The sequence below is a fragment of the Charadrius vociferus genome, unplaced genomic scaffold, assembly GCF_000708025.1.
Source record: "Charadrius vociferus isolate BGI_N301 unplaced genomic scaffold, ASM70802v2 scaffold317, whole genome shotgun sequence".
Taxonomy (NCBI): Eukaryota; Metazoa; Chordata; class Aves; order Charadriiformes; family Charadriidae; genus Charadrius; species Charadrius vociferus.
The window spans coordinates 284,515-306,371 of NW_009649193.1; the positions used below are offsets into that span (position 1 = coordinate 284,515).

At 42.2% G+C, this 21,857-nt stretch overlaps 1 protein-coding gene across 1 annotated transcript in view; it reads right to left on the bottom strand.

Moving 5' to 3' along the window:
• The window catches only part of PKHD1 (polycystic kidney and hepatic disease 1 (autosomal recessive)), a 272,152-nt gene that overhangs the window by 134,949 nt on the left and 115,346 nt on the right, over positions 1–21,857 (bottom strand). Inside the window, exons 37-43 of the mRNA XM_009888974.1 lie at positions 15,597–15,804; positions 14,464–14,621; positions 12,675–12,869; positions 11,474–11,599; positions 8,559–8,692; positions 2,276–2,388; positions 841–940 (exon numbers count right to left, since the gene is read on the bottom strand). Coding sequence (XP_009887276.1) covers positions 841–940; positions 2,276–2,388; positions 8,559–8,692; positions 11,474–11,599; positions 12,675–12,869; positions 14,464–14,621; positions 15,597–15,804 — 1,034 coding nt within the window. The remainder of the gene's footprint in view (positions 1–840; positions 941–2,275; positions 2,389–8,558; positions 8,693–11,473; positions 11,600–12,674; positions 12,870–14,463; positions 14,622–15,596; positions 15,805–21,857) is intronic.

Here is a 21,857-nt window from a genome sequence, read left to right on the forward strand (position 1 = left end):
TGCGTTGCATTGACTGCATCCCCAGCAGCGTGGCCAGCAGGGCGAGGGGGGATTGTGGCCCTCTGCTGCGCTCTGCTCTGGGGAAACCCCCCTGCAGTGCTGCCTCCAGCTCGGGGGGTCCCAACAGCAGAAGGACACGGACCTGGAGGAGGCCATGGAGATGATCTGAGGGCTGGAGCACCTCCCCTATGAAGACAAGCTGAGAGAGTTGGGGTTGTTCAGCCTGGAGAAGAGAAGGCTCCAGGGAGACCTTCTTGCGGCCTTTCTGTACTCAAATAGGGCTTACAAGAAAGATGGGGAAAAACTCTTTAACAATGGCTGTAGGGATAGGACAAGGGGTAATGTCTTTAAACTAAAAGAAGGGAAATGTAGACTAAATATAAGGAAGAAATTTTTTACATTGAGGGTGGTGAAACCCTGGCCCAGGTTGTCCAGAGAGGTGGTAGATGCCCCATCCCTGGAAACATTCCAGGTCAGGTTGGACGGGGCTCTGAGCAACCTGATCTAGTTGAAGATGACCCTGCTCATGGCAGGGGGGGTGGACTAGATGACCTTTAACAGGCCCTTCCAACCCAAACTGTTCTATGATTCTATTCTACGATTGCTTTATTTTGTATATTATTTTACCATTATTATTATTGTTGTCATCTGTTATTGTTCTTTAAAGATGTCTTTGTCTCAACCCACAAGTTTTTCTCCTCCTTTTTCTCCCTCTTCTCCCTACCCTACTGGGGAAGGGCCAGGGGGGTAGGGAGGGAAGTGAGTGAATGGCTGTGTGGTCCAAGTTGTTTGTTGGGGTTAAATCACAGCAACAACAGAGGACGATCAGGACAAACGTACCCGTGCTCCACCTTGGCTGCTCCAAGCTCTGAAGCTGTTGAACTGTACAGGTCTGTTTGGGCTGTCTGGCAAATATTCTGGGTACATCAGCAACCCGTACCTGTTTAGGAAAGAGAGCAAAGGGACTGTTTCTTCACAATGCACATATTCACGAGCAAATATTCCTATTCATCATGTTGATACCTAAAATCTTAAATCTGTAATAGTTCTCTGAGTGAGCCTTTATAATTTAATCCAAAATCAGAAACTGGTGGATAGCAATATTTATTTTAAGCATCTAATCGCGCTGGAAAGCATACTTAAAATTTCTTTTTTCAAGTATTTTCAGAATTAGCCGCACCGGGGTTAACAACCACTGTACAGTACCACTGATGTGCTCGCTGCAAAACACTCCAACCATGCTCATGAGCTTTCAACCAGTGTTGGCGTCAGATGAGCCCAACACAAATCTGGACGGATAAGGCTTTTCTAGACCCTGGATTCAGCCAATTCGGAGTACATTCCAAACATATGTGTTCCTGAATGCAGCCCTTGGTTTGACCTTCTCAGAGATTTTAAATCCAGATTAACATCCAGATTTCCTCAAAATTCAGGTGACTTTGTCCACTATTAGCAAAATGTCATTTTTTACTATTGCTTCTGGTTTAGGGAACTACAGGTGAAAACTTAATGGTGCTTCAGGAACAACTGTTCTGTGTAACGTCCAGCACACATACGGCACCTTTTATCCAGTTGGACTGCAAAGTGCTTCATCTCTATTTCAATCTACTTAATCAGAGGCTGAAGTCTAACAGTTAAGCATTCATGCTGCTATGGTGTAAAGCATCTGGAGGTCAGAAATGCCACTCCAGGTTGCCTAAGCCAGTGTCACATCCCTAATGGTGGCCTGCAGGAGGTGTTGGAGAAGGACTGTAAGAAAGACATCGTGTATCTGTTCCGCACGCCACCCTCTTCTGCTCAAAAAGCCTGGTATACTTTAGAAATGAGCTTTAAATGAAACACATGAGAGCATGCTTCAGTGCTTTGCTGTTAAATGGTTGATGAGGAAATGTGTTAAATGTGGCACCCTAAACTGCATCAGGATCATTTAAACGAGGGTGTAAATTGGAGGAGCTCGTTAACAGCACTGGAAACGCTGCAAGTTCACAAATTAGGCTTGTGAACGAAGAAGGACTGTGTTGAAACTACTAAGGAAACCACTCGCTTTCAGTCCCTGAAGTACAGCCCCAGCCACATCGCTGTCAAACACTGATGCTGCTCTGCTGTGGACAACTGCTTACAAGAGAGGAAGCCCTAAAAGGGTGCAAAATTGGGGAAAAAAAATTAAAAACTATCCTGAAAGGAGAGGAAAAGCCTTTTCTGTTCACCACTGCAATTATAGTAAGCATTACCACGCACTGAAGGAAAATCCCTTTCAGCAAAAATCCCCAAGTACCTTGTGCAGGAATGAGCGACGTTCTCACTGAAGGACAGGAGAGGCATTTTGGATGGTCCATCAGGGGAGAGATGAAAGAAATAGCCATACCCAGCAGCACACACTATGTTACCCTGCAGAGAAGCATACGTGATTGTGAAAAAAAAAAAAAAAAAAGATTACCACAAATTTCTGAAATTTAAAATAAACTTAAGAAAAACCCAAAATAAAATCTCAACCAAGGTCCATTCAAATTCTGGTAAGTCTGGCTGGCAGAAGCTGGTACCTTGTTTCTGTGTCCTCAATTTCATCCTGTTTTTGCTCTGTCCTTGAACCAGTCTTAAAAAAACCAAACTGTTCTCAAGCCAGGCAACAAGGGTTGGTAAAGCAATAGAAACAAATGACAGAAAAATGGTATTGCCATAATTCTTCAAGTAGGTAAGTGTGTGGAAATCATCTTACTCCTATAAAATCCGTTCTAAATAGGAAGGTCATGTCACGAAAGAAAGGTAAGTAACACACTACTCAGCGTATTTATTTACTTCTCAATCTGTACCTTTCTCATATGTCCCAAAGCAAGTACAGCGAAGGGAAACAACATTGGCACTGAAATGTGAGACCTCAAAAAGTCAAAAGAAAGCAGAGAACTACATCTTCAGGATATGTCAGTGGCTGAACAACTAAACTTACTCAGACCTGTGGTAAATTACTTGATTTGGACTCTTTAGCAGGGTAAGTGAATAACCATGGGAAGATGTGCTGTAAGTTCTTGTCATTTAATGTTGTGGAATGATTACTAAAAATGATCAATAATATAACATTGGCCACACATTAAGAAAAGGTATAAAATCAAAAGGCTTCTATGGTAAAATACAGCCAGAGCTGCTATGTGAAGAATCCACTACATCTGCAATTCCCTGTACACTATTGCTTGCAAAGCAACACGGGAAGTGGAGACTGCAAGGCCAAACCCTGTGATAAACCAGTAAACATGGGAACAAGATGGCACCACGGAAGAAAAACAGTGCAAAGGATGGAACAGAGTGGAGACACCGCGGCTAAAACTCTGTGATAAACTGGGGACTTGGGGACCAAAGGAGCCCTCAAAGGTCTTATAGAACTGATAAACTGCCTACTTGTTACCCTGAGCCAACAATCTGTCATTTTTTTGATGAAATGCTATCCTTTAGTGAACTTTGCTCATTATAATGTCATTATAATACCAAAACACACCTCCACCCCAAAGGCTACCCTCCTCCAAGGTGCGACCACTCCTCCTTGAGTCTGCACCCTGAATTTTTCATAAACTATACCTTTAAATGAGAGGCAAGAAAATTTTACACCAATCATAATGAAAGTATTTATGACTAGAGTCACTCAAACTCCACCTTGAAGATAAAAAATAGTATAAAAATAGCCCAAGAAAAGGGGGATGGGAGGGAAGACACCATCATGGACTTCCGGGACCAGTTGATGGGCTGAGCCTCTCTTCCCCCCCATAAGGAGTTTCTGGGTAAGATTCGAGCACTTGGCTATACCAAGTTCTTCCCTGGAAAACTTAGAAATCTCTATATAGACTGGGTTTATAACTTAGCACATTTGTAACTGAGCGATATTACTGACATCTTTAGTATTTGCACACGCTTTGCAGACAGTCACTGTCACCAGCAATGCAAAAAACCTTGTGTATCTGTTGTTTAAATAAAGTGTACTGTGTAGGCAGCGAGTCGTTTGGGTTTCTCATTGAACGCAACCGAAGCGTGGCCGTGTTAGTTCATGAGCACGCCTGGGCTGAAGGTGCAGCCTGCTATGAGTGTATCCAGAACCATTTAAAAGTTTAATATATTAAACACACCCGGACTGATAGCGGTGAATTGGGCATCACTCAGAATTTAAACCTAACTGCACCTAGCCTCCCACTTCAGTGAGGAGTGTTAGAACGCAAGGGGGTTTATTTTCTGCCAAAACTACTTTGCCCCTTAACACAACAAATGTATCTTAATGAATCATAGAATCATTTCGGTTGGAAGACACCTTTAAGACCATCATGTCCAACTGTTATTATTGCATGAAGTGGAAAAAAAAAAAGTGAAAATAATATCTGCCTGGCTTTCAAAATTAGGAGTTTGGTACTTATAGAGTCTGTAATGTGGTTTATATACAGTGGGTTAGGAGCTGTTCTACTCTAGGGAGAAAAAAACCCTGCTCTTACCTGCTTTATTTGGACAGCAGCCAAACCTAGAAGGTTTTGGATGGTGTCCATACAGCGATGTTTTAGTGTGTGCATCTGGGCATGATCCCTCTCACCTACCTTAGATGTGTAAAAAATTGATGCTGAAGTCCGGGCTGGTAAACCTAAGCTCCTTTTCCAGGAAAAAATAAGGCATTGGTGTATCTAGAGAGCAATTCCTCTGGTCTATCCTTAGGTAAGATTAATTTCTCTCTGGAGATATCTACTTCGCTAAGGGGAGCCTAAGATGAAGTTTTTTGCAGCTATAAGAAGAGCTTGTTCTCTAAGATTGGGACTGACACCCACCACTACCATTCGTAGGTCACCGGACTGTGTTAAAAAACAAATGACTTTTTGGTCCCTGATGGTCCAAATCAAAACCAAACCTGGTGACCCAGAGGTGATAGCCTCCATATGCCAATTACTTTCTTCTGACCTATCCGAGTATGTTCCCTGCGATCGTGATCTCTGACATCTATCAAGCAACGAAGAAGTATCAATACCCAAAGCACTGCTTTCTTTGTCCCCTGGGAAAACTGCTGCTTTTTCTGAGAGTGCAGCCACAGACCCTTTTCCTTTAACAAAATACTTCTGCAGTCCAGTCACATTATTTCCAGGATCTTTTACTTGCGACTCCAATCGTGCGTTCTACAGATGATTCATAAGGAAAAAAACCATGCATATTTATTCAGTGGCTGGAGGGCAGGGGTTTTAGGCAAGCAGGGAATTTTGTGTGGAAATCAATTCTTTGTGGAAGTCAGTATATTACGAATGTCCGTGCAACCAAAATTCCAGAGAGAAATTATCTCCCTCAGCATGCCAAATACCTGGAGGTCTGCATTGCAAGTCAGTAAAATAAAGTGGCTGACGTTTTAAGTGTCTCTTAACCGTACAACACTGCTAATGTAAATATTTCATGAATTTCTTTTAGATAGCCAAGGCTCAAACTGTTGACCTTAAAGATGACATTAAATCTCTGTGGAGTGTGCCCAGCACCGCTCCGCCTGTTTCAGAACCTGGGAGGATGAAAGGAGTACCCCAATGGGCTCCCTTCAACGTGCGCCCACCTTGCGGAAGGTTTTAGAAAAGATCTTGGTAGGGATGAAACGGTGAGAAATAATTGATGCCAAACAGATGCGGTCTCACCTCTTTGGTACTGTGGAGAATGGCTGAGTCAAATAACATTGGGAAACGAATTCATTTACCAACAGCGTGGCCATCAGTCACTCATCTGACATGGAAATATGGGCTGATCTCCACCCAGTTCATTCATTTAAGCTGTTTCCCAGTCCTCAACACCATGGTAAGAAAGGAAAGGGAGGATGCTTGTTGAATTTCTCAAATCCAGTGTGTACGTTGTTATGCGTGAGCACTGGATGCTGGCTCTGGGATTTAAGGCCATTGAATGTTTATGAATAGAAAGTTACTACAAAGGGTCCATGACCCACTGGACCCAAGAGAACCAAGAGAAGAAGATAAAAAAACTATTATTTTTTTTCCCGCACACAAAAAGAAAACCAGGTACATAAGGCTTCTATCTCAGCAACAAAAGAGTCGATATCAAAGAGGGTCATCTTCAGATTCTCCTGCTGATAGCATTTAAAAGGCAAGAAAACAGCCAGCTAATGAAATTGTCTTATGACACTAAAAAGTTATAACCAGGGCTTTCATACTTTATTAAAAAAACAAACCTTGTAATAATCATCTTGCACTTATACTATATGAGGATAATTTTACCTGACACTCTGATTCACAAATGCACTTAAAAGCTTAAATCAAATGGAAACCAGTGGGAACTGGGTCTCTGAATATCTTTGTAGGCTCAGGGTTGAGGGACCGCTGTGTCCCAATTTCAACACCATTTAGGAAACCACTGATTTTCAAGGAAATTTAAGCTCTTCAGTCACCGATGCAAATTTAGGCTCCCAAGCAAATTGAGTAGTTATGAAAATATTATTGCAGGACTCGGTGTGGAAAGCTTAACCCATCATGCACAGAAGATGTGACACAGTCTGGACCTAGAGCTCTCTGTCTATCTTACCTGTAATCCTTGCCTTAAAGATTGCAGCCTGTAAGTTTAAAACCGGTTAATTGAAAGATGGCAATGTGAAAACAACAAACACAAAACCCAACAATGACCTAACATTAAAATCTAGAAGGGAAAATTTCTATTCCATATCATGGCCTGGAAACCAGGCAGTGGGAAGTTGAGTCTTTCCCATTACGCTCTTCAAACCTCTCTATAAAATTAAGATTATAAATACCTAAAAAGCAATATCCAGTTCTTGAGCCATTTGATCAGAAAAAAAAGGTGCTGCAACTGTAACATCATGACTCTGGTGCTGAACCAGCATCCCTTGCGTTTAGTGATTATTATTGTACTAAGAAGAATTTCACAAAACACAAGTGTTTTGCTTAGAAAAAGTGTGATTTTTTTTCCTCTTAATATCCGTGTCCTTTCACGTCTTCTGCGGGGCACTGCTTGGCACTTTAGAACAGTAAGTGCAGCTAATAACAATTTTAAGCTAGGAAACTTCTTCATATTTTCCTTTTGCTGCCTCAACGCCTCAAATATCCCGCTCCAGGAGACTGCCGACAATGAGGTTTATCAGCAACCCTTCAAGGGCCATCTGCTATTCTGCCTTGAGTAGCACATCTCTGGAGAGCAGACTTAACCCTGATGTTCGGGTACACAGCCAGAGACGCAGCTTTGGGCATATCTACGAAGACATGTCAACCGAGAGAGCCAAACAAATGTGCTGAAAACCCACCACAGTCAGTTCACACGTACCCGTAGAGATAATTGCAGCAAACCTTTTCAAAAGCTGAGCCACTGGCGATCGAGCAGGCAGCTCCAGGGTAAGTCAATGCATGATAGTACAAAACTCTGTGTTTAGTGGAGCTGAAATTCATGTGATTCTGCCTAGTTGTTGTGTGTTTTAACCGTATGTGATGGTCTCAAAAATGATAAATATGCCCTTGAGGGAATTGCAGAAAAGTCCTCTTCTTCTCCCTAAGTACTGTTGTCTTCATACTAACATAAGAAATGTGTTGGTCTCTTTTTCACCTTCAAATTTAGGTGCAATTCTTTCCTCTTGGAACACAAGCCCAGGTGGTGATTAGGTCTTCACATACACTTAATAATTGGTTTGGTTTCTGTGGGTTAGTGACAGAGCAGGTCAGGGTTGTTTTTTGTTTTTTTTTTATGGAAATGTGGATTTGTCACAACTGAAACTGTGGCAAGAAAGGTCAGTGTCTATGAAATTCGAGACTTAAAATAGTTGAGAGGGAAAAAATGATTTGAAAACTCTGGAAATCACATTTTCTTTCCATGAAGCACTTAAAAGTGACTCTTTATTCTGAAATGTGAGTGACTTGAATAAGACAAAAAAGTGTATGAACTAAAAGAAAGCATCAGAGAATTAGTGAATAAAAAGATTTTTACCAAGCTCAACTTTTTGATGTGAGGGTTGTTAGTCTTTTAGCTTTTTAAGAGTTCAATGTTTTATCACTATTTCGAATACAGAAGCTCAGTTTCTTTTAAAATCAATGTCATTTCCATAGGACAGGGAATGTGTTCTCCTTCTCACCCTGGAATGCAAATCCTGGTCTATACATAAGTTGTCATTTTAAATCCAGATGGAGGTGCGTTTGACATTGCTGAATTTTAGTGTGGTTTTCATCAGTCTATTAAAATTGAGATTTATCTTTTTTAATGACAAAAGTGGGAAAACATTCTAAAGAAGCTGAGCCTAAGCTTTTTTCCAGTTTTTATGAATCCATGAGTATTAGAAAATAAAACAACTTTTTAAAGTATCACAGGATGAAGAATCTCATTGCAATATTTCATTCCACTCAAGTGCAGTAAAATTTTCAGTAACAATAAATTTGCCCATGAATATAATTTATTTTGTATATGCGCTTGCTTTAATATCCCAACACAAGTACAGTTTCTGACAGCTCAGCCAAAAAGCAAATGTTGTGCATATGGTCTCCCAGAAAAATGAAGCTCTGTATCTTTCTGATATCTTTGATAAGAAAGGAAATGTTATATTTTATACCTGAACTGCTTACCTTGATATGGTTGGCAGGAGCCCTGATGTAGATCCCTGCTGGTGACAGAGTCTCAATGTTGGATAAACCGTCTGTTCCGGAAAGACCAATCACTATGTTGTTACTAACTCTGTTCCCCTCTTCCAGTCCCTCTCCTTTAAAAAAAAAAAAAAAAAAGGAAAAAAAATATTAAAAAGAAAGAAAAAAGAAAAAAAAAAGGAAAAAGAAACACAAAAAAGGAAAAAAAATATTAAAAGAAAGAAAAAAGAAAAAAAAAAAGGAAAAAGAAACACAAATGTAAACGTTGCTGGAAACCCCCTGTTATGCAAGTCACAGCACTTGTTGGGTTTTTCCCTGCCTGTTTGCTGTCATGGCCCACCTGGGAATTATCCTTCCCTGCTAACTCTCCCTGGGAAAATCACAGTTTGAAAAGCACTTAGAAACCTGCATTTAACACATGGCAGAAGATGGCTATGAGATGGTCAAAGACTGCCATGACTGTTCGACATAGTGGTGACAGCATGGAAAGGGAAAGGCTATGTGCTTTAGAAATGTCAGGAGGCCACAAGAAAGATATGAGAAAATACAATAAAAACCAGTTACTGCCAAAAAGACCTTACACTCTAATGAGATAAAAACAATCAGGGAAAGGAATACTACAATATATATACTACAATGATGCAACAGAGACCATGATTCTGCAATTCAATGTGCACAAAACCCTGTACCGGGTGTTATACAGGAATATAATACCAGCCATGCTGTACCGCAAGTTTATGGAGAAAACAAATAAAGGGAATATTATAAAGCATGTTTACAGTTGGAATAAGAGGCATTCAGAGTGGGGAATCGGTTCACCGATGCACAGTCAGGCACGCTTCTGGCAGTACTAGAATTCAAAGTTCTGTCTATCTCCAGTGTCTCCATCCACTGCAATACTTACATGTAAGAAAATTTCTAAATAGACTTAAAAACACCTGGTGCAACTCTGCACAAAAGTGGGGGGTTTGCTCCCCTAAGCAATGAAGTATGAGAATAAAAAGGAAAAATCAATCAACCAATTGATCACACAACTCAGAGTCACGGGGTGCCCCAGATCGACTAACACTACTGAAGTGGGAAGAAAAGAAAAATAAAACCAAAAAAAACCCCCAGAAACAAAGAAACATCTTTTTAAACTACATCATAAAGAAATGGGCCACCCAATGCTGGACAAGTGGACAGTCCCATGCAGTCCCATACAAGTCAAGTTCAAATAAGGACACATCGGCGTATGTCTACCCGCTTTGGTGTTTTGGAAGCAGATTACAAAGTGGATCATCTCTGTTTGGCCCACATCAGGAGCAAATTAAGTCTATTTGGTTTTGTTTCTCAAACATAAACTATTATGTTCAACTATACCTGCTCAAGTTCTATTCCAAATACACATACCTTCCCCGATCATTACTGCCCCAAATGTAAGCCTCTTCATAGGGAAAACATGTATCCTTTGGTTTTGGGAATGGCAGTAATTATTTTTAGCCTTCCTCTCAGTCTTTCGAGCCTTACTCCATTTTTGGAACAAGATCTATTTCAGAAATATTTTCTTTCTAGGCTGTATTTACTACAAACAATGCCACTACCAGAGCATGAACGGGGTCCTAAAGATCTTTTGACAGCCATATAGGTTTTTGAGGTGGCATAAAAGGTTTTGGCTTCCAAGCTGAGACCTGGTGTGTCCATTAATTCTAAGCCCAGAGCGACTTTTTATGACTGTCTTGCAAACCCCCTGAAAATAAGAGGTTTAGACGAAATCACTGAGGGAGTCCAATTCTGGAGCTGCAAATAGGCAGCTATAATAAATATTCCTTCACAGACAACAAAATGATATATAAATTCATCCATCAGACCCTCTGGAGCTGCCGACAGTGAAGCTATTAAAGACATCTTGGAGTTAAGGTGTATTCTGACTGAGACTTCAGTGGAAACGTTCAGCTCAGCCCAGAGTCCTTTAACTCAGGCGCGTGTCCCAGCACGAGTGAGCCAAGGCGTGCCAACAGGTTGGAGATCTTGTTCTGCTTCCTCACAGCCACAAGGACTCTGTGCATCACCTTGGGCAAGCCGTTGCATCTCTCTGAGCCAGCTGTCTTTGTCTGCACGATGTGCACAATCGCTCTCCTTTTAGAGGTCTCCTCTGTTTAAATCGTCATCTATTACTTCTCATTATGTTTATATACAGGACCTAATAGGGACTCGCTGTCCGTGTGGAACTGCAGGATAGGGACTGAAAGCTCCCCCTTCCCCTCCCTGAAGTTTATCTTAAAATTGGTCATTTTTATCCTATCTCTGATGGAAAACAAAAATTTCGCTAAATCTTTAGGTATTCAGGCAACATGAGATCCCAGCAGAAGATACTGCAAGTCAGTCTCCTGATGGTTAGTTAGGAGAAATATTTTGTTGTTTAACACTTTTGTTGCTCCAAGCTCCAATTTATTTAAGTGCTAAATCCTCTGCTTAACTTTTAACATATGCTTTCACTCCATTATCTTCAGTGTCAAATGACTGAAGTTAAAGGTAAGTATGCTCTTAAATGCCTCACTGAACCAGGGTCTTAAATACTGCATAATGGTGTTCTTCCAAAGACAGATAAATCAATCCCCTTAAAAAAGTCTCCTTCCACTTGTATGCTGAAAAAAAAGGGGATCCAGATCAAGTGAAGACTAACCTGAAGAAACAAGGAGCGTATGGTCAAATGGAAATAGCTGCTAGGAGTTGCACGAGAATTGTGGGAGCTTTATTCCAGATTCAGTAATAACAGAAAATGCAGAAGATGTGATTAAAGTTCTCAGGGTGCAGTTAAGGATCTGCTATTCTTCCTCCAAAGGACTTTTCATCCAAATGGTAATCAGCACATGTTACTGTTACACGTAGAATAGCTGTTTCTCTGTTTCACTTACCCAGTAGAAGCCCATGGCCTGAAATGTCGTAGAAAACATTACTGTCCACGCTAAGGTTTGAGATCCCAGTCAGACGGAGCCCTTGGCCAAAGGAGTCCAAAACACAACAGCCACGTATGTATGAGTCTGGAAAGAAATGAGAGCTGTGAGCAAAAAGCACACTGCATCTTGAAGGCTGGGAGAGTTTTGTGTTAGCTCCTCATCTCCTGATGCTGTGCAGTTAATCCTTTTGGCTCCCGTGAGACTGCTCCGTTGCAACTGCCCACCCTTACGCATCTGGCAGATCTTCGCCAACAGGCGGGCACTGCTGAGACGGGCACAGTAGAGAAGAGGGGCCCTCGGTGCAGAAATGGGTGAATGGAGGTGGTTTACTATTGTGAAGAAAGACGAGAAGATCCAGTGAAAGGATAAAGTAGGATCCCAAGAGTGAAAATCTCAGGCAGTTGGATGATTGAAGTGGGATTGAAGGAGGGGAGGAACGTTTCAGAAGGGCAATGAGGACAGGGCAGGTGTCTTGCACACCTTGTCTAGCCAGGTATGGCAACCTGTCCCCTGTACTCCAGGATCATGGCCAGTGCTGCGTTCTGCCACCAGAAAGCCTAGATCCCCACTCAGTGTTAGTGATGGCATAGGAAAGGCATAAGCGTGTGTTAGCTGGAGGGGCAGGTCCCATCCAGTACCCTTAAAAATTTATCTGAGCCCACCTAACTTGATCCTATCACCACCAGTCTTAAGAGCCCTCATTGCCACTTCCACAGAGATGAATTTTGCACCTATCAGTGACAAAGTCAAAAGAACTTAGTAAGTTCTTTAACCTTCAGGTTTATTATTTATTATTAGAATTAAATTTTGGCCTGTGCTACCGCACAGCCCTGAGCCCCCTCTGGGCTCCCTCACAGTATATTAGTGCTTTCATTTCCAGAGTTAGAAGTAGCACGCCAACTCAGAGGTGTGGCATAAAAATAAAATATTATTTTAGGAAGAAGCTGTTCAGAGATGCAAAGGCACTAAAGCGGCTTCAAGCACTCCATCAAGTTTCACCTGGGTTTAGACTACAGGTGAGGTTTTCTCACTTTTACCAATCCAATTGGTCAACCAACTTGAGAACTGAGCAGGTTTTGAGGACATCTGCCCCAGCTTTGGGCAGGTAAAGGTGGACATTTGAGATCATTCAGGCCTGTCTCCAGTGCAGTCATCTCACCTGCCATCCATGCGTTTCCAGCAACAGTCAGGGCACTGCAGTGCTGCCGAAATGCTTGGCCCACATGGCGGAATTGGACCCCCTCCACCTGGAGTTGACTCATCTCTCCATGGAAGGCCTCCACAACCATGATGGCCCCCAGGTCCCGAGACCCCAGCTGTCTCTCGCTTCGCTTGTAGAGACACCTGGAGCCACCTAGAATATGACCCGGTGGGAGCTGTCAGTGTTACTTTTCCATGGTGACCATGGGATGTGCAGAGTGCCCCAAGCAACATCACGAGACCCACCACATTGACTCAGTTAGACTCCCTCTCCAGCAGCGATCTTAAACATGGGCCCAAAGACAAATAGCCACGGGCAAGAATATTTGATATCCCCTCTAAATACTCTCATGGTTCCTTCCCTAAGAGTCTGGACATTTTTAGAGGAACATATATTAAAACCAGCAGGAAGCCGTGGCAGTTTTATGCCTTGGAGAGTTCCTTATGTTCAATTTTAAATAGTCCTATGCATGGGGAAGATGGATTTGACATTGATTTACCTTGGGTGAGGTTCATGAAAAGGGGATTGGGCACGGCTAAACTGAAATGAGAACATTTTGAAATTTGTTTAAAGCTCTTGCTCTCCCCACTGTGCCTACAGATGGGTGAGGAACTGTTACTACCCACAGTCTGAAGAAAAGGAAAGCAAATCATGGGGCTGAGGAAGGTGCAGACATTCCTGAGAGACATTCTTCCACGGGTCGGTGCTTAGGATATTTTGGTACCAGGGGATTCAGGCTACAAATCTGCAACTTGGGCTTGTTCAGTGGAGGTGCAGAGAGGATTTCAAATTCCAACACAGCCTGCTTATGCTCGGTAATGTTCAATTTTCTTTAAAAGATGGTAAATTAATCACAAACAACACTGCCCGCTCATCTTCTGGTGACTCCTCTGAGAAATCCTCCTATCCTTTAACTCAAATAAAAACCTCAAATGGTTAGCACATTTCAGAGACTGTATTTATGAGTTCCACAGAAAATGGACCATAAATCTATGAGTAATATAAGCAGTTGGCTGCTAGATATCAAATGAAGTCTTGTGTCACAGTCTGAAAGCCGAAGGCATTTTATTTTTAAAGGAAACCTTACACCTGGGTTGCCAGATAACCTAACTCTCCTCAAATTATAATCACTGTGTCTAATTCTGCTTCCTCATCAGCTGGTGTAAATCAGGAAGCCCCCTGTCAAACTTTATGGTGTTTCATACAGGTAAAACTAAAGGGGAACTGAGATACCTACCATTGTTTCACCAGTGTTACTATACGCCACAAGAAACTGTCACCTGCTTTTTTTTTTTGGTATCCCTAAACACTAAACAACGTCTCAATATTTTACACTCAGGAGTACAAATAGCATTGGGCTGTTTTGTTTTTCCTTCTTAAAGTGACTAAATAGTAAATACAATTAAAAATTTAATATATTATGTACACTGAAACATGTTTTCAGAAGGCACTTTCTTTTCTACACCCTTAGGCTCAGGCAAAACTAAAGGGTCTTTCCCAAGATGGCTTGAAACAACAATGTGAAAATAGTACATCTGAGATATTACAATGAAATGCAGTTCAACTCCCAAGACTTCACGCTTCAATGTCAAACAATGTTTGGAAAGATAAACTCACTTTCCTGGTGCCGGTATGTCTCAAAGTTATCCTATTAAGAAAGATGTCTAATACACAGTGATACCACAATGCGATTTTAATGGAGCAATTTTCCTCCTCAGTACATTTCAGTGAGAAAAGACCTCCTCACCTCTTGTAACACCTGCTTTTGCACACTGTCTGAGGTGGGACATCCTCTCCATCGTGACATTTCCTTGAACGACAACCCTTCTGCTAATCAGTGCCACCACAGCACTCAAAGGCGGGCTTTGGCCAGTCACCCATCCCCCTCCAACATTGTGGGAGTACCTAGGGAAAGAAAAAATGTAAAAAAGCATCTGCACCTACCAGATGGCAAGAATGATGGTTACCCTAAGTTTTATGACTCCAACTGCCCAAATTCAGAGCTGGTTTCAGTCCTGTCTCACCTTTGGCAGTGGCATATCCAATGCACCTGTATATATGGTCGAGGTATATTTTTTCCTTGGCTGATGTTTCCTTTCATCTTTTTGTCTCTCGGGCTCACAAATTTTCCTTAGATAATGTATGTTTACACCAAAATATTTCAGCCTTTGAACTTCCTTCATCTTCCCAAGACATATTTTGGTGAAAGCTATCTGTACTACCTTCCTCATTCCCCAGATACTTCTGAAAATTACACCATTACTCTTTCTGGGCATTGGAGTTGGGCTGCTTCCCAAACAGGTAACATTTTTCAATACTGGGGCTCCAGGTTATGATAATAAGAAGTATAGTTTGACCAAGATCTCCACACACAGAAGAGAAAGAAAACGCAAGTCAGTGAAACTACAGCTCACTGAAAACACAGAAGCAGTATTTCCAAACTGAAGTAATTCACTTTGAGTGTGTTGTTAATCAGATTTAGTAAATCAGTCAAGAAGGGAGGATTTTTATCCTTTCTACAGAAGTCAGACACTTTTTGTGAAAAAAATGCACTTTCTCAAGAAACTAACTATGCGGGAAAATTCTTTGTCAACCCTATGCAGAGGCCAGTAGACTGTACTGGCCATCAGTGTTTTCTGCTTCAAAGGTTTTCTGAGTTCATGGTTATGATACAGAATTTAGACATAGTCAGAAACATTCAGGATTGAACGTCCACTAGCTTTAGGGGGAGCGAGGAACTGAAATATGTCTGACCACCTTTGTTAAAGGGATTTATATAGTTATTATGTCCCACAGGAAACTGTAAATCCTCACTTCGACCAAATTTTCCCCTGGTTTAGCGCTCTGCTGTAGAAATCCCCTTGGCCCTTGAAAGGATACCTGAGCGGCGATCTAAGGTACAGCTCTGTGTTGTTCACAGACTTAATAACAGCCATTTCTTCTTGCTGCTCTGCATCTCCAAGGCCTGTCCTTCCCACCACGATTTCATCACCAGGTTGCCAGTCAACAGGTTCCTGGAGCATTAATCGTGTGTCGTTAGCATGAGCTGATGATTTCAAGAGTGTGAAAGCTACTCTGGGCATCCATCCTGAAAAAAAAAAAAATTACAAAAGAATTTAAAAAGCAAGTCAATCAACGTTAAAATACCAGAAGCAGCATGCTTAGAGATCACTGCCTCACTTGGATCATCCCACAGTCACTCGTTGCTTTTCAATGCTGTGTAGCAGAGATGGAATTAATGCTAGAAAAGAGGATTTGTGCACATCTACTTGGATCGGAAATGCAGAGCTTTCCAAACAACTTCTTCATTTCATATTTTTTGTCTTTATTGGTCCCCAAAAGCTGAAAAAAACATGCTGGAAAGAAGTTTGCTCAACAGGCAGTGGGAGTTGAGGTTCAATTTCTTTTCCCCCAACAGACTTCCCTATGTGAGAAACAGCCTTTTCTTAAGCACCCTTTAAAACCAACGGAGAAAAGGACTGTCTGCAGGGACCATCATGCTTCTCAGAGTGCAAAAACCACTTTGAATTATCAGGTTCCCTGGTCAAGTCTCCAAAACAACATACAGTGAATCCAGGCCAACAGGTAACTTGCACTCACAAAAACACATGCTTCTATTAGTAACATTTCAGAGACATACAGAAAGACAAATATCACCACTTTAAAAAACTTTTAGGAGTGACTACAATCTCAGCTAGCAACACAAGGTCATCTCAAAACTGTCTCCAATGGAGGATTCAAAATAAGGGGTCATTTTTTGAAATCTTGGGTTAAGTGGCTTAAACTTTTCTTATGAAAAGAATTTGCTTCAGCCTTTTTCATCCAAAAGCAGAAATAACATCTCTTACTATTTTAAATGTTGGAACTTTGGGGATTTTTTTCCATAAAACATGAACCTCAGAACACACTGCTGAAGCATATTCTTGGTGAGGCCTTAATTGGGCTGGACCTGAAAATATATTTTCAACTTTAGGGCTCAGTTGGTGTGAAGGTCGTGTAACATCCCTGAGCATGGTGATGAGTTACATCAGGTTTGGCAAGAAGTGGGAATACATGGGTCAGCATGACTGCAAGGTGAAGAGAAGCCCCCTGCATTGGCAACCTTAGGCCACCACTGGAAGGCAATAGCAAGGCTGCAACTGCAGATTCCCAAATTCCCTCCTCTTCAGTGGACATACTACCAAGTGCAACAAGCCCCAGCAATGAAACATCTTGCCATTTCACCTTCCCTTCTTCACTTTGTGAAGTTTGCTTTAATTCTTGACATTTCTTTTTCCCTAGCAGGCTTTGGAACAGATTGGTCCAGTGAGATCCGACACACTGAACACCATCAGGGGAGACCATGTGCCTCACACACCCACCTTTAGTATATTTTTCCTTCCTTCCTTTACAATAGATCATAATTTACCTTTAGCCCACAGCAAGTTACTGTCCTCCCTGGCTGTACTATAGAAAAGTAATAACACCAGAAATCACTGAGGGTAGAGGTTGCATCCAATAAATCATTTTCAAATTATTTTAAGTAAGTTTCTCTCTCTCCATATGCTGTTCCGCTTCCTCATTGCTTATACTCGGGTGTCCCAACTCTTTCCTTAATGAAGACAGAAATAGGGACTAGCACCTCCAAGTTAATAAATTCACAGCAGAATGAAAGAAAGAAGAATCAAGTCTTTATACTCCATCATCTTGAAGTGCATTTGAGCACCTGCTCTGTGTGTCAATGATGGGCACCTAAACCTATCTGAGATATTTCCGGCTTATTATCTTCTCTTTGTTCTTAAATCAGACTTGAAATTTATCAACTTACAGCTAAGCAAATCTCCCAGACATCCTTCACTTAATGTGCTTCTGTTCCTATCATGGAACTCTTTTGGAATACATCAAATGGACTTCCTTCAGATGAGACTAATGCAGAAGCTGTAATCCAGTGGGACACTTTAGATGCTAATGGAACTGGACTGGAATGACTCTATAGTAGCCCCCAAAACATGTACATGTGGACCCTGTATTCTCAGCGCCTACATCATGCGCTCTACAGATCTCCTTCTACTGTGCCACGCTGTTTTCTAACGTAGACATAGCCAAAACCCACCTTGCACCATTCATGAGCACAGACATCAAAGATTTCCCCTGTGAGACCTCATCTTCATCACAGCTTCAGCCAGCTCAAAAAAAACCACCCTTGATATCAGCCTATATGCACTTTTACTAGCAGCAGTCTCATCATCTTTATTCATTTACCTTCTTTCATTGAGTGATCCTCGTGAAATTTTAGGACTCGCATAAAAGCGAACGACTGGCAGGAGCCATCTGCATGTTGAACAGCATACAATTTTTCTCCAGCCCCGGACATTTTGTTTATAGTACTGATTTGTGTGCATGTGTTAATGTGTGTTTGCGTGTGTCTGTGGCCAGACACACAACTGACTCCCATTGTGAACATCTGTCACACACACACACTACAGCAGCCATTATAAAAACACTGCTGGGCAACAACTTTTATCATTAAGAGGTGCAAACCACTGTTCTGTATTCACAATATGCTCTAATGGAAAAGGCTTGTTTCAGGCTTTTTTGCACTTCCAGGCTCTGAAACAAAAATTTTTAAGGAAAATCTTCTCAAGATTTTTTGTTGTGTTTTTTTTCCTTCTTAAAAAAAAGAGTATTCAAGGTACCCAAACATCCTCCCCTTTTTTTTTTCCTTTTTCTTTTTTGACTTCTTACACTGCTCTCCCAGCTTCCCTGTCTGTCTCCCATTCCACAGTTTGTTTCACTTTTTTCTTGATGATTTAGAAGGGGTGGGATGTGTAAGATCAACTTCCAGTTTTCAATAATTTTAGTATATTTTTGTTAGGAAAAAAAAGAAATAAAAGTCTAACAGATTCCTCCTTCTGCACTTCCCATTTATATTCCCACATACGACACCACCTGTGTCCTGGTTTCAGCTGGCATAGAGTTAATTTTTTTTCCTAGGAGCTTCAGTGTTTTGAATTTAGTATGAGAATAATGTTGATCACAGTATCATAGAATGGTTAGAGTTGGAATGGACCTTGAAGATCATCCAGTTCCACCACCCCTGCCATGGGCAGGGACACCTCCCACCAGCCCAGGTTGCTCCAAGCCCCATCCAACCTGGCCTTGAACACCTCCAGGGATGGGGCAGCCACAGCTTCTCTGGGCAACCTGCCCCAGGGGCTCACTACCCTCACAGTCAAGAATTTCTTCCCAATATCTAATCTGAATCTCCCCTCTTCCAGTTTGAAACCTTTACCCCTCATTCTGTCGCACCACTCCCTGATCAAGAGTCCCTCCCCAGCTTTCCTATGGGCCCCCTTTAGGTACTGGAAGACCACTAAAAGGTCTCCCCAGAGCCTTCTCTTCTCCCAGCTATATGTGATAACACATACTGGTTTAGTTGTTGCTAAGTGATGTTTATAGTAAATCAGGGAATTTTTCAGCTTCCCATAGAAGCTGCATAAACAAGGACAAGTTGACCAAAGGAATATTCCGTACCAAGGATGTCATGCTCCGTACATAAATGGGGGTTGGCCAGGGAGCAGGAACCTACAATCGCTGCTTGGAACGGACTGTGCAACTGTTCATTGAGTGGTGAGAGCAATTTGTGTTGCATCACTTTATTTTGTATATTCTTTTACCATTATTTTTTTCTCTTCCATTACTGTTCTAGTAAACTGTCTTTATCTCAACCCACAAGGCATTCCCCCCCCTCCTTTTTCTTCTTCTCCTCCCTACCCTACTGGGGAAGGAGGAGGAGGGAGGGGAGTGAGTGAACTGCTGCAGGGTTCTAGTTGCTGGTTGGGGTTAAGCCACAACAATCTGCAGGTCAGATTCTCCTCTACTCTTAGCAACACAAGTGACACACAGAAATTGGTCAGAGATACTTTTCTGGTGAGTTCACCAAGGAGGGAGCATAACTGAGGCTTTTTTTCTTTCTTTTCCTATAACAAATTCCTAGCCCTATGGTTTTGATGGGAGCCCATCATACACCAACACTCCCACACAGAAATGTACTACACTGCTTCTCGAGCAGTCAACACCCATTGCTGTTTAAAATCACCCATTCCCCTATCTAGAAACAATTTACAGCTGGTAACCCTAATATTTCACTTTTTTGTTTGTTTGTTTGTTTCAGAAGTAAGTATAACTTTGCAACCCATATCTCACATACTTCCAATTATTGGAAAATATGCAACCCCCTTGTTTTCCAACTTCAGTATCAAAGAGGTTTAAACAAAGATAGCTTGAAAAAGAATGCAACACCCACCAAGCCCCTCAGTCTCCATTACCACTGGTGTTTGCAATTGACTTGACTTAGTTTGGAGACTGTGGGTTGGTTTCAGCTGCCTATATATGTCATTTTAGATGTATAATTTGCCTCTAACTCCTGTTACAGAAAGACATTAGTCTGATGTAAGTTCCGTGTCCTACCTGCCAGATCCACATAGGTACCTGAGATACCATTCAGGGTTCCTCAAATCATCCTTTCTATTAACAGTCAGCTAACTGAACAGCCAAATATCTGGCAGACAGCCAAATCAAATTACTCCTTCTTGAAGAAGTTTCCAGGCCTCTGCTCACCTACCAGGGGTGGGCTTACTGGACAGGATACACCACTTTTCAGAGGCACTCCTGCACCCAACTTCTAAATGGGGAGGGGAAATGTGCTGATGAACATCTCAGGAGGGAATGACCTCCAGCTGGGAAACAGCCTTTAATTCCCAGAGGTCTTCTCCAGCTTCTCTCCTTCAAAGAACCAAGGAACTCTCTACAAAGGTCATGAATAGCTAAAGAGGGCTGCCTGGAACAAAGACCCCTGTCTCTGCAGTCTGTTGGCAGGACCGCACTTTGGAGGTCCAGAACCCTCCTTCTTGTTTCCCCTTGAAAACAAACTCTATTTCACATGAAACATACAGAGTTCATAAAACAGCTTTCAGTGACTGGGACTGGACTGTGCAACAGGTAAATAAATGACTTGTTTGAGAGTAGCAGGTTTAAAAGACCAACAGCTGCAGTATATTTAAATTATTTCTTCCCCCAAAAAGTACTGCAAGCAGAAACACTCAAAAGTACTGAAAAATAGATGAATCTGTATAACTCCTCAATTATTGAACTCATTTTTAATAATTAACTAAGCTCAGATTGGAAAAAAAACACATCTTGAGATCTAAAGCAGAAGTGCCTTCATGTTAAAGGGACAGGATGGAGCCTTTAGACTCAAAATGCTATTGCAGACAAAGCAAGAATCAAACATTTTACAAAATGACTTGACAGAAACACCTTTAAATACTGAGCAGAGCAGAACCGTATTACAGAATCACAGAATCACAGAATCACAGAACGGTCAGGGTTGGAAGGGACCTCTGGAGATCATCTAGTCCAACCCCCCCGCCAGAGCAGGGTCACCTACAACAGGTTGCACAGGACGGCGTCCAGGCGGGTTTTGAATGTCTCCAGAGTGGGAGACTCCACCACCTCTCTGGGCAGCCTGTTCCAGTGCTCCACTACCCTCAAAGTAAAGAAGTTCCTCCTCATGTTAAGATGGAACTTCCTATGTTCAAGCTTGTGCCCATTACCCCTCGTCCTATCACTGGGCACCACTGAAAAAAGACTGCTCCCATCCCCCTGGCATCCTCCCATTAAGTATTTGTAAGTATTAATAAGATCCCCCCTCAATCTTCTTTTCTCTAGACTAAAGAGACCCAAGTCCCTAAGCCTTTCTCCACAGGAGAGATGTTTCAAACCCCTAATCATCTTCGTTGCCCTTTGCTGGACCCTCTCCAGCAGTTCCCTGTCTTTCTTGAACTGGGGAGCCCAGAACTGGATGCAGTACTCCAGACGCGGCCTCACCAGGGCAGAGTAGAGGGGGAGGATGACCTCCCTCGACCTGCTGGCCACACTCTTCTTGATGCACCCCAGGATGCCATTCGCCTTCTTGGCCACCAGGGCACATTGCTGGCTCATGGTCATCCTGTTGTCCACCAGGACTCCCAGGTCCCTCTCCACAGAGCTGCTCTCCAGGAGGTCAGCCCCCAACCTGTACTGGTGCATGGGGTTATTCCTCCCCAGATGCAGCACCCTACACTTGCCCTTGTTGAATTTCATCAGGTTTCTCTCTGCCCA